The sequence below is a fragment of the Centroberyx gerrardi genome, chromosome 7 (genome assembly GCF_048128805.1).
Source record: "Centroberyx gerrardi isolate f3 chromosome 7, fCenGer3.hap1.cur.20231027, whole genome shotgun sequence".
Lineage (NCBI taxonomy): Eukaryota > Metazoa > Chordata > Actinopteri > Beryciformes > Berycidae > Centroberyx > Centroberyx gerrardi.
The window spans coordinates 21,702,360-21,716,952 of record NC_136003.1 but is presented as its reverse complement, the minus strand read 5'-3'; the positions used below and the strand labels follow the sequence as shown (position 1 = coordinate 21,716,952).

The following is a 14,593-nucleotide window of genomic DNA, read 5'->3' as shown; positions in this document are numbered from 1 at the left end:
AGAAGGCGACAAAAGAAATAACTTCTCATTGTTTTAATTAAGTGTCTGGATTCTGACCTACTCAACTGTCAGATAATATCACAAAGGTCTCTAATTCCAAGGCTCACTGTGCTACTCAAAAAATGTACATGTCAGACTTGACAATATTGTGCTACATGGACCTGGATCATCAACATACCCTACGCTAAACAAACCATACCCCCATTCCCTACTAGCATAGTGTTAAATATAAAAGGTTTTCATTCACACATACAGAGGAATACAGGCTCAAATGCAGCAATTTATCTAATTGCTTGTGAAGACCTAATATTACTCATTGGTCAAACAATCAGATTGCTTCCGCTTGGTCAGTTTCCTTGTACACTTGTCAAAAGTAAGGGGTACACCATTTTAGTATCGAATTCAGAGAAGAGGATAATTTGCAAGAATACAGCCATTTTACAATAAACGTTTATATAAAGCCTTACTGAATACCAAAACGTGTTTCGCAGAGTAGTTTATGCAGTCGCAGACGAAATATTACACACCACAGTCTACGGGTTTTACCTATAGATCACTGTAGTGGTACAGTCCAAAATACCCGGTTTCCGCGCGAAAAGACGGCCCGCGCGCCTGAACTGCATATAGCATCCATTGCAGGCAACACGCCAGTCACTGTCCAAACGCACTGTTGTCAAAGCAAGGCGGGTTTTTAACGCTGTTTTACGACTTTTAAACGCATTTTATCTTTTTTGTCTGACTCCGTTAGATAGCTATTTGCAATGCCAACCAGGACCTCCTTGTCTCTGCCAGAGGATGTCAGGAAAAGGTATAGTAACCTGGATGCTAATAATACCGTGATGGTGTAACGTTAGCATGCATGCAGCTTGTTGCCTCAATGCAAACGCCACAACAATAATAATGAGCTCGGTTCATGTCTTTGAACTTGCATTGGCTGTTCCGTGTGATGGCACAACTTTTACCTTATTGTATTGCATAACAGATAACCGTTCGTATGTATTAGCCAGCTGTAGCTAACGTTAGCTTGCTCCCACTTGTCATATTAGGACTGATGCGACGTAGAGTTAGCTCCGTCAATGTAACTTAACGTTAGCCAGTTAGCAACTTAGCCCGTCTATGGATGGAGCAACGCTGGAGATTTGGCGCCACTCAGGAAGTTTTGTTACCCAGGTCGCTGCTAGCTCGCTGTCACACTGGTTGGATTGCAACAACATTGGTAGTGAATACGCTTACAGATGATTTGCTAGGTGGCTGGCTAGCTAGTTAGCCTGCCTTAGCGTTGTTTTACTGTTTCTATACAGTAGCATAGCTGTCTCGCAGTTTTGTTTAGCCCACAAATGACATGTTATGTTTTCACAGGCTGCAAGTGTTGGAAAAGGATGAGGATGGGTTTTCAGACGAGGTGGGTTCTGTGCTCATTACACTTGAAAGCCTGCAAGTGTTACTGCAGTTGCTCATTAGTTGTCATTGCTGATGTCTTTCTGTTTTGGGGCTCACAGTACCATTGGGCTTGATACCCATTAAGAATTTAGAGTAAAGTTAAAAAATAAAAAAACAACTTTAAACTGAGTCACTTTTAACTTTATTCAGTTAATATGGACAATGTATTGCTATGTTGGTGCAAAATTGTAATATTGACTTAGTAAATTGTTTCCCAGCTGTTGATGGCCATATTATGGCTTCTGTAGCTGATATCACAATATATTTTTCAGCTCCACAATGCATATTATGGTTTTAACGTGATGTATTGTTTTTAACCTACAGTTAATCTTACTTTCCATTTAGACTTTTTTTTTTTTTTTTTACACAATGCATTTCTTTCCAAGTTAAGCCTTTCTGATTAGATCTGCTATCAATTCCAATCCAGGATCTTGTGAAGGAGAAGCTCAGGTTGGTGCAGGACTTCCTGCATGTTGACACTCAGGACCAGCTGAACAACCTGGAGGAGAAGATGAAAAGTTCAGAGATCTCAATGGTCAGTGACTCTCTTTGACTTTTTGTGAATGTTATTAATAATGTCACTTACCCTCCCATTGGTCCTATGTGATGTGTGCTGTGTACTCTCCTCAGGAGGGCTACGTCTCCAAAGTAAAGGCCTTACTGGGAAAGGAGCTGTGTGTGGAAAATGGTTCACATGTTGATGGCATGGAACAGAACGGAAAGACAAATGGCTTCACTAAAAATGGTTCCCACAAAGATGAGGATGGCGAAGATGTAACCATGGACGTCCAGGAGGAAGCTGACACTATGAAGTCCCCAACTGCTCCTAAAGGGAAGGGTGGCCGCAGGAGCAAGGCAGACTCTGAAACCAAAAGTAGGCTTGACAGAATTGCTGTCATTAATTTGTATCATCTGTAACAGCCACATTAAAAGACAGAGATGACCCACAAATTAAATGGTAGGGGGGAAAAACTTAATCTTATCCATTTCTACTTTCTAGAGTCTCCAGCCAGTGCCAGGGTCACAAGGAACAGTGGGAAACAGCCAACCATCTTGTCAATGTTCTCTAAAGTGTGAGTAGATTGGTTTTATCTGTTGCCTTATGCCTTCTTATTCATATTTTCCAGCAGCCAAGAAAATAACCACCCTCAACTTTTTCATCTACGGGAAGAGTGGATGTTTTCTGTTTAAGAGTAAACTAATGTCCTCCCTTGCAGTCAAAAGCGCAAGTCAGATGAGGTGAATGGAGAAGATACAAATGGACAAAAAGAACTGAAGAAAGAGGAGGACGATATTGAAGAGGTGAAATATTTATTACTGTGACGCACCAGTTATTTTGAACATTAAGAGTTGGTAAAATTCGCAAACGAAGATTCAAAACACTGCCTCGTGACTTAATTTTCAAATTTCTTGTAGTCCCGGGAGGAGAAGCGTCTCAAAGTGGATTCAGATGAAAAGTAAGTCTTTTGCCCTCTGAACATAGGTGATGCAGCTCAAACAATTGGATATACTACTAATGCTTTTCTCTTTGCAGAATTTCTCCAGAAGAATCAAACACTGAGAAGACTAAGCCAGTTTCTGCTGCAAAGGTAATGAATTGTGCCACTTGAGTCCAGTGCCACAGCTGTACACATTTTCTGTCAGCGTAGCTTACTCATGTTGGGACACTCTACCTTTTTGTTCCAGACTCCACCTCCGAAGTGTCCAGACTGCAGGCAGTACTTGGATGACTCGGACCTCAAGTTCTTTCAGGGGGATCCTGATAATGCGGTGAGGATCCGTGTCATATTTATAGTCATTTAAGCAATGACAGCAGTGTTATGCTCAAGTCTAACTGAATGCTGAGATTATAATTGTTAGATCTACATGGAAATGAACAACTGTAACAGAAAATGATCAATGTTGCTGCTTGATTAGTTGACTACTTAAATAATTCATGAACATGATATAACTGCAAGCTTGACTAGTTGCATTTTAGGGTTCTTTATAAAACTTGAATCAGTTGCATATTGGACTAAGTGGGATGGACTTCCAAATCCTGTATTGACAAGCAGAATACTTTCTGGTCTGCATCCACATTCCCAGCTTGAGGGCCACCTGCTGTCTTGTCAAATATATAATTGTCCATTGAGACTTATTTTCCCTAATGACTCGGCGAACAGCATAAGTCGCACTGGAGCAGTGATGCATTAAATAGATAATGTCCAGTCTGTGATAAGTGAAAGCATCTATAAATTGCTGTTATTCAGTGTAGCAGCGAGTTTTGTTTACTTGTGTTTTATAATATTTACTAGAAGCATGTGAAACCTGAAACCAACTCTGCTCTTTGCAGCTGGATGAGCCAGAAATGTTGACTGATGAGCGCCTCTCCCTGTTTGACTCAAACGAGGATGGATTTGAGAGCTATGAAGACCTACCGCAACACAAGATTACAAACTTCAGGTGAATGGTGCTCCGTAATGCCTAACACAACCTGAATTTGCAGCATTTTTCATTTTATGTTAGCTAAGTCTGAGGGGACGAGCAGAGGTGCCGGCCAGTATCATGGTATTACAGCCTAGACTGGACAGATCTCGGCTCCAGCAGATGAAGATCCAGTCTGGCTCATCCCAGTTAAAATTTAGGCATTTAGCTGGCGCTGTTATTCAGAGTGACGTAAAATGTAACAGCAAGGTGATTGCCTTCAACAAACTGGAAAGCGATGGATTGTAGCACCTGAGGTCTTGTCAGCTAAAACATTAACTGTTCTGTCTTGCAGTGTGTATGACAAGCGGGGGCACCTTTGTCCATTTGACTCTGGACTCATTGAGAAGAACGTGGAGCTCTACTTCAGTTGTGTAGTCAAGCCCATCTATGATGACAACCCTTGCTTGGATGGTATGAAACGGCACACATTGTTTTACCATGGAGAGCTACTGGGACTAAATGACTGTCTTTAGCCAGTACAACTAAGCAGAAGCTTTAACAAGTATACCTGTGTGTTCTTTTTGCTTTCAGGTGGTGTTCCCGCCAAGAAGCTTGGACCCATCAATGCCTGGTGGATCACTGGCTTTGATGGGGGAGAAAAGGCTTTAATAGGCTTCACTACAGGTAGCAAAGCTTATTTAGTTTTCTGCTGAACCTTATGATTCAGTTTAACCTGTTGGTTTATGTATTATGTGCTAACAATTGGTGTCTCTCCAATATACAGCTTTTGCTGATTACATCCTGATGCTGCCCAGTGAGGAGTACGCACCCATCTTTGCACTGATGCAGGAGAAGATCTACATGAGCAAGATCGTGGTGGAATTCCTCCAGAAGAATCCTGACGTTACTTATGAGGACCTCCTTAACAAGATCGAGGTGGGGACTTGTGATCAGGCTATAAGCAATACCTTGACTTGACTCTGCACCACATGGCCAGCACACTGACCAGCTTGTGTTCCTCTTACCCGCAGACAACAGTGCCTCCTGCAGGGTTGAACTTCAACCGCTTCACTGAAGACACACTGCTGCGCCATGCCCAGTTTGTGGTGGAGCAGGTGGAGAGCTATGATGAGGCCGGAGACTCGGATGAGCAGCCCATCATTGTCACCCCCTGCATGAGAGACCTGATCAAGCTTGCTGGAGTCACTCTAGGGAAGAGGTATGGCTGAGAGATATTAGGGTTGCTTACACTGGCCCTCCATAATAATGACTGCTGTCTTGGCTCCTCCTCACCGTGACATGGGGTCTGGAAGTCATGAGCCATCGAGGACAAAGAGTATGCGGGCTTCCATTCAATCCAAACACTACACAAGCTCACTTCACTAATTGGTACAACATCAGCTCAAAAGGTGGAACGATATTGGTGAAATTAGCACTGTAGTGTTTGGAATAGAAACCTCTATGCTCAAAGTTGTCCGTAGCTAGGTTAAAGGGGAAATTCAGTGTTGCTCATACTTTGCTAAAACCATGAGCAGTGTATGTGCTACATATTTGACCTCATGGAAGCTCTCCAATCGCCTCAACGCCAGCCAACTTATCTAACAACTCCTTGGCAACACAAATGCTTCAGGGTTTTGAATTTGTCCATTTGATTTTTTTGCTTATGTTCATGTATTCCTGCTCCTCGCTCCTTGTTCTCCCTAATGTCTAACATTCCTCTGACATTTCCTAATGCAGCATGCTGCTGTACTGGTAGGTAGGCCTTGTTCTGAATGCATCCTTAGCTTGTTTTGTGGCGTGTTTAGTGTGAAGCTTTAAGAGGCTATATGGACAATAGGAACATTCTACCAGAGTTCACGCTAGAATTTTAATTCATTTTATTTTTGCTGGACATTGTGGTTGGATTTCAGTTTGTCTGGCGTATTGTTGGAATTCTAGCCATATTACTTGTGTGTCCATCAGTGTTTCATAACTAAATCATTTTGACATAATCTGAGAAAAGACATGCTTGCACTACAACAGGCTGTATTGAGAACATGGAAACATGCATTCACAAAAACGGTTTCCAATGGGAGAAGGCTGAATTTTGTTCATCAGGTATCTGAAGGGGCACTACACAGGAAAGCAATTTTTATGCATTTATCTTCTAGATAAGTCTATAAAAACCAGGGCTAACCAAAGAAATGAACATTTATTTGATTGAGCAAGTAATTAAATAGTTGCTGACAAATCTGTAAAATTGCTTTCCCCATTTGTCCTACAAGCTAATGCAGTCATGCAAAATGATCTCCTCCAGTATTTGTGACGTGTACAATTTTAAAATTATAGCGAAAATGTCCTATTGACTACAATGACCCCAAGCAATTGGTAGTATAAAGCAATTTTCAAACTTGGTGATCACCATATGTAGGCCTTTTTTTCCAGATGGAAAATCTGTTTTAGCCTTGAACTGTTCTCTACGTCTAGACTCTCTTCAGAGTGGCCTCCAGCAACGCAAACTTCCAACGCAATTTAGTACACTGAGGTTGGAGTAATGCAACATTTCATCTCGGTAAAATTGTCTTCCCTCAAGTGAGAGAATCGTCTCAAGTGAAGGAGTTCGTTCATAGTTTACAGGAGGGAGGAACTTATCCTGTAGGTTTGCCCAGATGAGATCAAAGCAGAATCTCTACGCCTTTAGTCTTGTGTGGGTTACTGTTTTCTCTCCTAGACTGTCTGGGAGGAAGGAACTCTTCTGATATTCATTTTATTGGCCAATTGCGTCTAACGCGAACTCTGCATTGTACATCTTTACTGTGTCTGTCTGGTTTTGTTTGCTTGTTACTCATGTTGCATGGCTCAGTCACCTGATGCTGTGGTCTGTTTAGGGCCAGGGGCTCCATAATGCCATCACACCACATATCATCAGGTATTGTGTCACGCTAAATGGACCTCTCCTCTAAACACCCACTTTATTCCCTTGACAGGAGAGCCGCCAGAAGACAGGCCATTCGCCACCCAACCAAGATAGAGAAGGACAGTAAGGGGCCCACTAAAGCCACCACTACCAAGCTGGTCTACCAGATCTTTGACACCTTCTTCTCTGATCAGATAGATCAGAATGAGAGTGGTGGGGCCAAACGGCAGCGCTGTGGTGTCTGTGAGGTGAGAGTAATGATGATTCTCAAACTGAAAGGAAGGCGCAAAAGGTGCATGCAATTTAACATTGGCTACTGGAGTGTTTTTGGTGTCTAACGCATCTTCAGTTTGCAATGTAAGAAATTTTAACAGTGGAAATCTGTAAACTGCTACTTTAACTGCAAGTCCAGAAGGAAAGCTTGCATGTCCTTTGCAATAACCCATGTTCTTGTCTGTCTTTAGGTTTGCCAATCTCCTGATTGTGGCAAGTGTTCAGCTTGCAAGGACATGATCAAATTTGGAGGAACCGGCAAGAGCAAGCAGGCTTGTCGGCAGAGGAGGTGAGCAGATCTTTCAGCAGTTTTGCCTCTACAGTAGTTAATATGCAGCTGAGTGGCCAATAAGCCTTAATCACAAGTCTTGTGAACATGCATTTAAAAAAACTGTTTGGGTGGCTTGATGGTGTGGTGTGTAAGTAACCCCTGAAACTTGAAGCCCTGAAGCACACAACTGCTTGAAGATAGAAAGGAGTGCAAATCATTTGATAAACATCTTACAAGCTCTTGGCTTTAGACAGCTGTGCTGTAGGAGCGGCATGATGCATTTAGCTCCATTTGTTTTATTATAAAAAAAAAACCCTCTGTTTAGATGCCCCAACCTTGCGGTAAAGGAGGCTGAGGATGATGAGAACATTGAAGAGGAAGATGTGCCCATCGAGAAGGCATCAAAGAAGGTTTCTCAAGCCAAGAGAAAGAAGCAGACCCAGTGCAAGCTGACATGGATTGGAGAGCCTGTTAAGGTATTGGTTTTTCCTCCTTAGTAATTTGTTTAAATGATTCAAGTTTTCCTGCTGTGCCTTTTTAATCAAACGTGTATATCCCCCCCCCCCCCAACCCCAGACTGAGGGGAAGAAGCAGTACTACAAGAAGGTCCGTGTGAATGATGAAGAGCTAGAGGTGGGAGACTGTGTCTCTGTCTCTTCAGAGGACCCATCCATTCCTCTCTACCTGGCAAGGTATGTTAACATTTTAAGTAATATTTTGTCACAGTTGTAGTGTTTCATATGGGTCAAGTGATGCATTTCTTTCCTAGAATCACATCCCTGTGGGAGGATAACAATGGAAAGATGTTCCATGCCCACTGGTTCGTCCGTGGCGCTCACACAGTACTGGGAGAGTCCTCCGATCCGCTGGAGCTCGTCCTTGTGGATGAGTGTGAAGATATGCAGCTCAACTATGTGGAGGGCAAAGTAAACGTCATGTACAGGGCTCCATCCAACAACTGGTTCATGGAGGTAAGAAAACTGACATGGCTGAGCACTGGTCAATTAACATTTGCGTTTATGATTCCAATGTTATTTATTTTGTATTTCAGGGTGGAATGGATGATGACATCAAGGTGATTGAGGATGACGGGAAGAGTTTCTTCTATCAGTTCTGGTATGAAGCAGAGTGTGCTCGCTTTGAGACGCCTCCCATCTTCACACCGTCAGAGGACTGCAAGTACAAGTGAGCACCACTGACTCATGCATTTGTCTTCAAGATCATTAACGTGTGAGCTTTTCTGTTCAACATTTTAAACTGGCTGTCATTTTGCTTTCAGGTTCTGTGGCAGCTGTGCCAGGACTAAAGAGAGAGAGGAACAGGAGACTCCTCGTGCATTTGAACCCCTGGACAATGAGGCCCATGACTCAAAGGCCCTGTACGCTCTTGCCTGCTTTAAGGGTGATCAGTTCAAGGTGGGAGACAGTGTCTACCTGCCTCCTGAGGCATTTAATTTCAGGTGAGTAGAAACGCCAAGACAATGGCCTGTTCTTCTTGAAGGTTGATTTTGTAATTCACATTTGTAAAATAGAGGCATGTAATTGAGATTGTTTCTGTGCCTTGCTCTCAGTGTGAAGGCAGCTAGTCCGGTGAAGCGTTCCCATAGGAAAGAGGATGTGGATGAGGAGTTGTATCCAGAGTACTACAGGAAGTCCTCGGACTACATCAAGGGATCAAACCTGGACGCTCCAGAGCCCTTCCGCATTGGCCGCATCAAGGAGATCTTCTGTCACAGGCGTAGCAATGGGAAACCTGACATGTCAGAGGTCAAACTGCGAGTCTATAAGTTGTACAGGTAAACACCCAGTTCAGTTGAATTGGCTGTTGAGTATTTTTATGCCTCAACAAAAATGACAGCTGCTCAGACTCTTAAACTCATTGGTTATTTTCTCTCACCCCCAGGCCTGAGAATACACACAAAGGCGTCAAAGCCAGTTATCACACAGACATCAATCAGCTATACTGGAGTGATGAGGAAGTGAATGTCAGCATGTCGGATGTGCTCGGTCGCTGTCAAGTAGAGTACGGAGAGGACCTGAATGAGTCTGTCCAGGACTTTTCCAGTGGTGGACCAGACCGCTTCTACTTCCTTGAGGTAAAGCTGCTCTACAGTAACTGATACTTCATATCTACAGAACTCTCTTGATATACTTGAATGTATAAACATTGGGTTTTTCTGCTTTTAAGATTAGGTAATTACATACTTCAATTTATCAGCTTGATAAATAGAATGGTCGGTTCCTTGAACACCTATTCTAACGCCAGCCTGTTACTAGTTTGTAAACGCCTGCACACATTTGCTAAAGCTGCATAGGGAGGAAAGGCCACGAAACACAATTGGCCATGTGTGTATTCACGGGACACAAAAGGCAAAATTAAACTTGAGTAAATGGCTCACTGCAATCAAATTGTACCATCTGTGCAGCAGCACCATAAGTATAACTGATCATTTTTGCTTTTAGTCTCTGAAGATCTAGATCTCATTTTCCCAAATAAAAGCATTAATCTAAGAGGTTATTGGGCAATGTGGTGGATTCATATACACAATCATTCATCACCCACAGGCCTACAATGCCAAGTCCAAGAGCTTTGAGGACCCACCAAATCACGCCCGCTCCGCTGTTCACAAAGGCAAAGGAAAGGGCAAGGGAAAAGGTAAAAACTTCTACTAAAATTCATGCAAGATTTATTTATGTTTTAAACCAAAATGGGTTTTAAGTTCACTGAAATCCTAATCCAATTCCTTTGTCCCAGGTAAAGGCAAAGGGAAGGCCTCGGCTGCACAGGAAACACAGGACTCACAGAATGAATCGCAGACACCTAAAGTGCCCAAGTATCGCACGCTGGATGTGTTTTCTGGCTGTGGTGGACTTTCTGAAGGCTTCCACCAGGCTGGTAAATGCCTCCTTTTCTTTGACACACTTGTTCTCAAATCAACAAATGTTGACATACAGTACAGAGAGATATGGAAAGCCGCAGCCTCAATGTTTAAAAAGTGAGTGCTGTGTTTGTCCTCAGGTATCTCTGAGACTCTGTGGGCCATAGAGATGTGGGACCCTGCAGCGCAGGCCTTTAGACTCAACAACCCCGGCACCACAGTGTTCACTGAGGACTGCAACATCTTGCTGAAGTTGGTCATGTCTGGAGAGAAGACGAACTCTCTTGGCCAGAAGCTGCCTCAGAAGGGCGATGTGGAGATGCTGTGTGGAGGCCCTCCCTGCCAAGGCTTCAGTGGGATGAATCGCTTCAACTCCCGCACTTACTCAAAGTTCAAGAACTCACTTGTGGTGTCCTATCTGAGGTGCGTGGCTGTAACAGATTCTCATCTTGGCCCATTTTACAAAACTGTTGTACAAACAAGGTGTACAAACGGTGTCATAGATGTGAAACACCCTACACAATTCAACAGTATTGAAGAGAGGAGGCGAGTGAAGGACCCTGCTCAGTGTGTTGTCTGTAGACATTGTCATGCCTCCCAACAGCCACTAGGGGTCAGACAGGCTAACCATGAGGATGTGAGTTACTTTACAGGTCAATGAGTTGCTTCACATCTAAAAATGAACATGGTTGTTGCAGTTTTGCTTAGGTTAGACCATGCAGTGGACAATAAGAATAAGTTTTCCCCTCCTCTTGCAGTTACTGTGACTACTACAGACCCAAGTTCTTCCTGCTTGAGAACGTGAGGAACTTTGTCTCATTCAAAAGCTCCATGGTCTTGAAGCTGACTCTGCGCTGTCTTGTTCGTATGGGCTACCAGTGTACTTTTGGCGTCCTTCAGGTGGGTCTGAATTGATCACCTTATATTCCTTCTGATTGCCTCATACTGACTGTTCATCACTCGGCAGCATTTCTAGGATGACTGAAGTTGGCTTTACTTGGCCACTCACATGCCCAACTGTGCCCTCCTTTCAGGCTGGTCAGTACGGTGTTGCTCAGACCCGTCGCAGGGCCATCATCCTAGCTGCTGCTCCTGGAGAGAAGCTGCCCCGTTATCCTGAGCCTCTGCATGTGTTTGCTCCCAGAGCATGCTCTCTGAATGTGGTGGTGGACGACAAGAAATACGTCAGTAATGTCACACGGTAACTAACTTCGTCTTCTCACCCATCTGTTTGGAAATCACTAAACTTCTGCAACACAACTGTCTAGCTCCTGAAATCGATTGTAACGTAGTGTAGACACTTGGTTAAATTTTCTGTCCTTCCACAGAGGCAATGGAGGAATCTACAGAACTATCACTGTCAGAGACACGATGTCTGATCTGCCAGAGATCCGCAACGGAGCAGCTGCCTTGGAGATCTCCTACAATGGGGAGCCCCAGTCTTGGTTCCAGAGGCAGATCAGAGGAACACAGTATCAGCCCATCCTCCGAGACCATATCTGCAAGGTGAGCTTATAACCTCTTGTCTTGGTAGTAGTGACATTAACATGATGCAAATGTATTTGGGGCTGTAATTTGATCAATTGGTCTGTTCTGCTCTAATGGGGGGGTGAAATGGTACTTTAAAAATGATCTCTGAATCCCTCTGTTCTCAGGACATGAGTGCTCTGGTTGAAGGTCGGATGCGTCACATCCCCTTGGCCCCAGGCTCCGACTGGAGGGATCTGCCCAACATCGAGGTTCGGCTGAAAGATGGCACCATGACCAAGAAGCTCCGTTACACACATTCTGATAAAAAGAATGGACGCAGCAGCACTGGTGCACTGAGAGGTGTTTGCACTTGTGCAGGAGGTAAGCAAGTTTAGTTTACTGTTTAAATAATGGAAATTACAGCGACTGTATTAGCCCAGGCTGGTGAGATGCATTTCTAATGGTTGCGATGCTTACACATTGTCTTAGGCAAGCCATGTGACCCTGCTGACAGGCAGTTTAACACCCTGATCCCCTGGTGTCTACCTCACACCGGGAACCGCCACAATCACTGGGCCGGACTCTACGGCCGGCTGGAGTGGGACGGCTTCTTCAGCACCACTGTTACCAACCCTGAGCCCATGGGCAAGCAGGTATGTCACCTTATTGCCAGCCAAAAAAAAAACCAACCTCATCACACCATAATGCATCCTACAGTCAATCGTTTCATAATACAGCCTACAATCACTTCAAAAAATAACTATATTATAACCCTTGCAAAATTTTATTGCAGGGGGAAATGAGCTGCTAATCCGAAACTACTTTTGATTTGGAAAGTGAAATGACAATCCACCAAGCAATTTGCACTACATGCATTTAAATGTATCAGATTGGTTTAGAAATACTGTGACATTTTGATTACTTTGTCATATGGAGAATCTGATTATCAAGACGGGCTTGTGGAGCCATTGAACTAAACCTTTGTTTTAATTCCAGGGCCGTGTTCTGCATGCTGAGCAGCACAGAGTGGTCAGTGTGCGGGAGTGTGCACGCTCTCAGGGATTCCCTGACACCTACCGCTTCTTCGGAAACATACTGGACAAACACAGACAGGTACAGGCCTGAATTTATTTCATTATCATTGAATTAAACGGTTACCCAAAAACCCTTCCGTGGCAGCAGTGTGTTCAGTGGAATCCAATGATAAACGGGGGCAACATGCCAGTCTCTGCTCTGCACTGATAACTCTGAGTGTTTTGATTTAGATCAATTTCTATACATTGACCAACCTTTGGTTTTGTGGCGGTGTGCAACTGAAATTACTTAATTGCACTTTTAAACATCAATAAATCAACACATTTTTAGAGATTTGTTGATTATTTCTTAGCAGCATTATAAAACAAAACTATTATTCAAAGTTACTCTAGCCCTAGCCTAAATCCAGCTCTACATTACAGGATTAATGGCTGTCTACAGGAGACTTTTTAAATGACCAGATTAACCCAAAGATAATGATACACCACTGCAACATATTTAGCCAACTTTAGTCAAACAATAGATATGCCATGCGAGCTGAGCTAACAAGCTAACTTTATCCTATAATTTCAGTTACAAAGATGGATGATAATAAAATGACATGTCTGTCTACACTATAAAACAATGTGAAGTGAATTTATCACTCACATTGAGTTGAAAACAAGACAGAATATCTAGTTTCTTTCCCAAGATTTTCACGACAACTTGCCAGCTCCGCGGCTCCTTAAACTGTCTACACTTGTCATTTGATTGTGTGGTTAAACGGTTTATTGTGGCCCAGCTTCCCAGTTGGGTCGTTTTCCTTTTTTTTTTTTTTTTTAAAGCACAGATTGGCCCGAAAGTCCAAACACTGCTTAGCCGGCAAAACTGAACCAGTTGTTTAAGAATGTGTTTGTTTTTTTTTTTTACTGTATACTACTAGCAATTTCGAGTGAGCTGTTAAATTTAGAAGTAACATTACTTTACAGTTGCTGTGTACTCCTGCTGCCTCGACAGTCACTGCACATGTAATTGATTTTTCCTGTTGCCCTCTCCCAGGTTGGGAACGCTGTGCCCCCACCACTCTCCAGAGCCATAGGGCTGGAGATCAAGAGGTGTGTCTTGGAGAGAATTAAGGAAGAGCATGCAGCAGGTGACTCCATGTTTTTGCATGTTTATCAAGAATAATTTGTAGGTGTGATTCAGACACTTGGGTAAGCGAACAAATCACCATACTAACGTGTATATCAACATTTCTTTCTGCAGAGAACGAGAACGTGAACGTGAAGCAAGAGAAGATGGAGGTCTCAGACTAGTCCCTTGTTCCCCTCCTAGCAAGAATCAATTCCTCAAATCCTGATGCCGAGGCCTCAGGCAATCATGATTTTTAATGAGCTGGCTTTGAGCCGCGTCACTTAAGTGGCCACTCTGGACATTCTGTGCAGTACCATTCTGTGTTTTTGAGTTTTTAAATGTGGTTTTACCCGTGTATCTGGAAATGTTCACACAATGTGGGATAAATTGTATGTAGTTTTTATATGTTGTAATATTTCAAATAAAGCTCTTATCAAATGGATTGTCAGTCTAACCTTTAATTCTGTCATTCAATTACATGACTGGACAAAGTGGTAGGTCAGGAAGTGATGCTCTTGAGGCTGGTATGGAGGAGGATTAGGGCCACGTGGAGAAAAATTTATGAGTTCTGAGTTTAAAGTCAGAATTCTGACAGACTTTAAACTTAGAACTCATACATTTTTCACATATGGCCTTATCTTCCACAGGATCTTAACAACCCTTTGCAATCAAATTTAAACAAAATATGGTTGACCACATTGAGATGGGCCTTGCCAGCCTTTTTTTTTTTTTTTTTAGTTATAAAGAGGTCTTGCAGTTGTGCATGATGTGCCAGATTGTCCCACAGCTGTCACTTCACAAGGAAGTCTGG

The 14,593-nt window shown here is 43.1% G+C and overlaps 1 protein-coding gene across 1 annotated transcript; it reads left to right on the top strand.

Moving 5' to 3' along the window:
- Positions 1-645: 645 nt before the first annotated feature.
- Positions 646-14,218, top strand: dnmt1 (DNA (cytosine-5-)-methyltransferase 1). The gene is made up of 34 exons (XM_071920714.2): positions 646-808; positions 1,360-1,402; positions 1,868-1,975; positions 2,071-2,314; positions 2,441-2,513; positions 2,658-2,742; positions 2,857-2,897; positions 2,975-3,029; positions 3,127-3,210; positions 3,773-3,882; positions 4,199-4,317; positions 4,438-4,530; positions 4,631-4,782; positions 4,878-5,065; positions 6,813-6,990; positions 7,207-7,304; positions 7,612-7,762; positions 7,863-7,978; positions 8,056-8,257; positions 8,338-8,471; positions 8,566-8,745; positions 8,857-9,081; positions 9,189-9,381; positions 9,851-9,941; positions 10,041-10,181; positions 10,305-10,587; positions 10,923-11,064; positions 11,199-11,365; positions 11,493-11,670; positions 11,820-12,015; positions 12,124-12,287; positions 12,631-12,747; positions 13,708-13,801; positions 13,915-14,218. The coding sequence occupies exons 1-34, from the start codon at positions 762-764 to the stop codon at positions 13,962-13,964; spliced, it is 4,542 nt and encodes a 1,513-aa protein (XP_071776815.1). The 5' UTR covers positions 646-761; the 3' UTR covers positions 13,965-14,218.
- Positions 14,219-14,593: the final 375 nt, after the last annotated feature.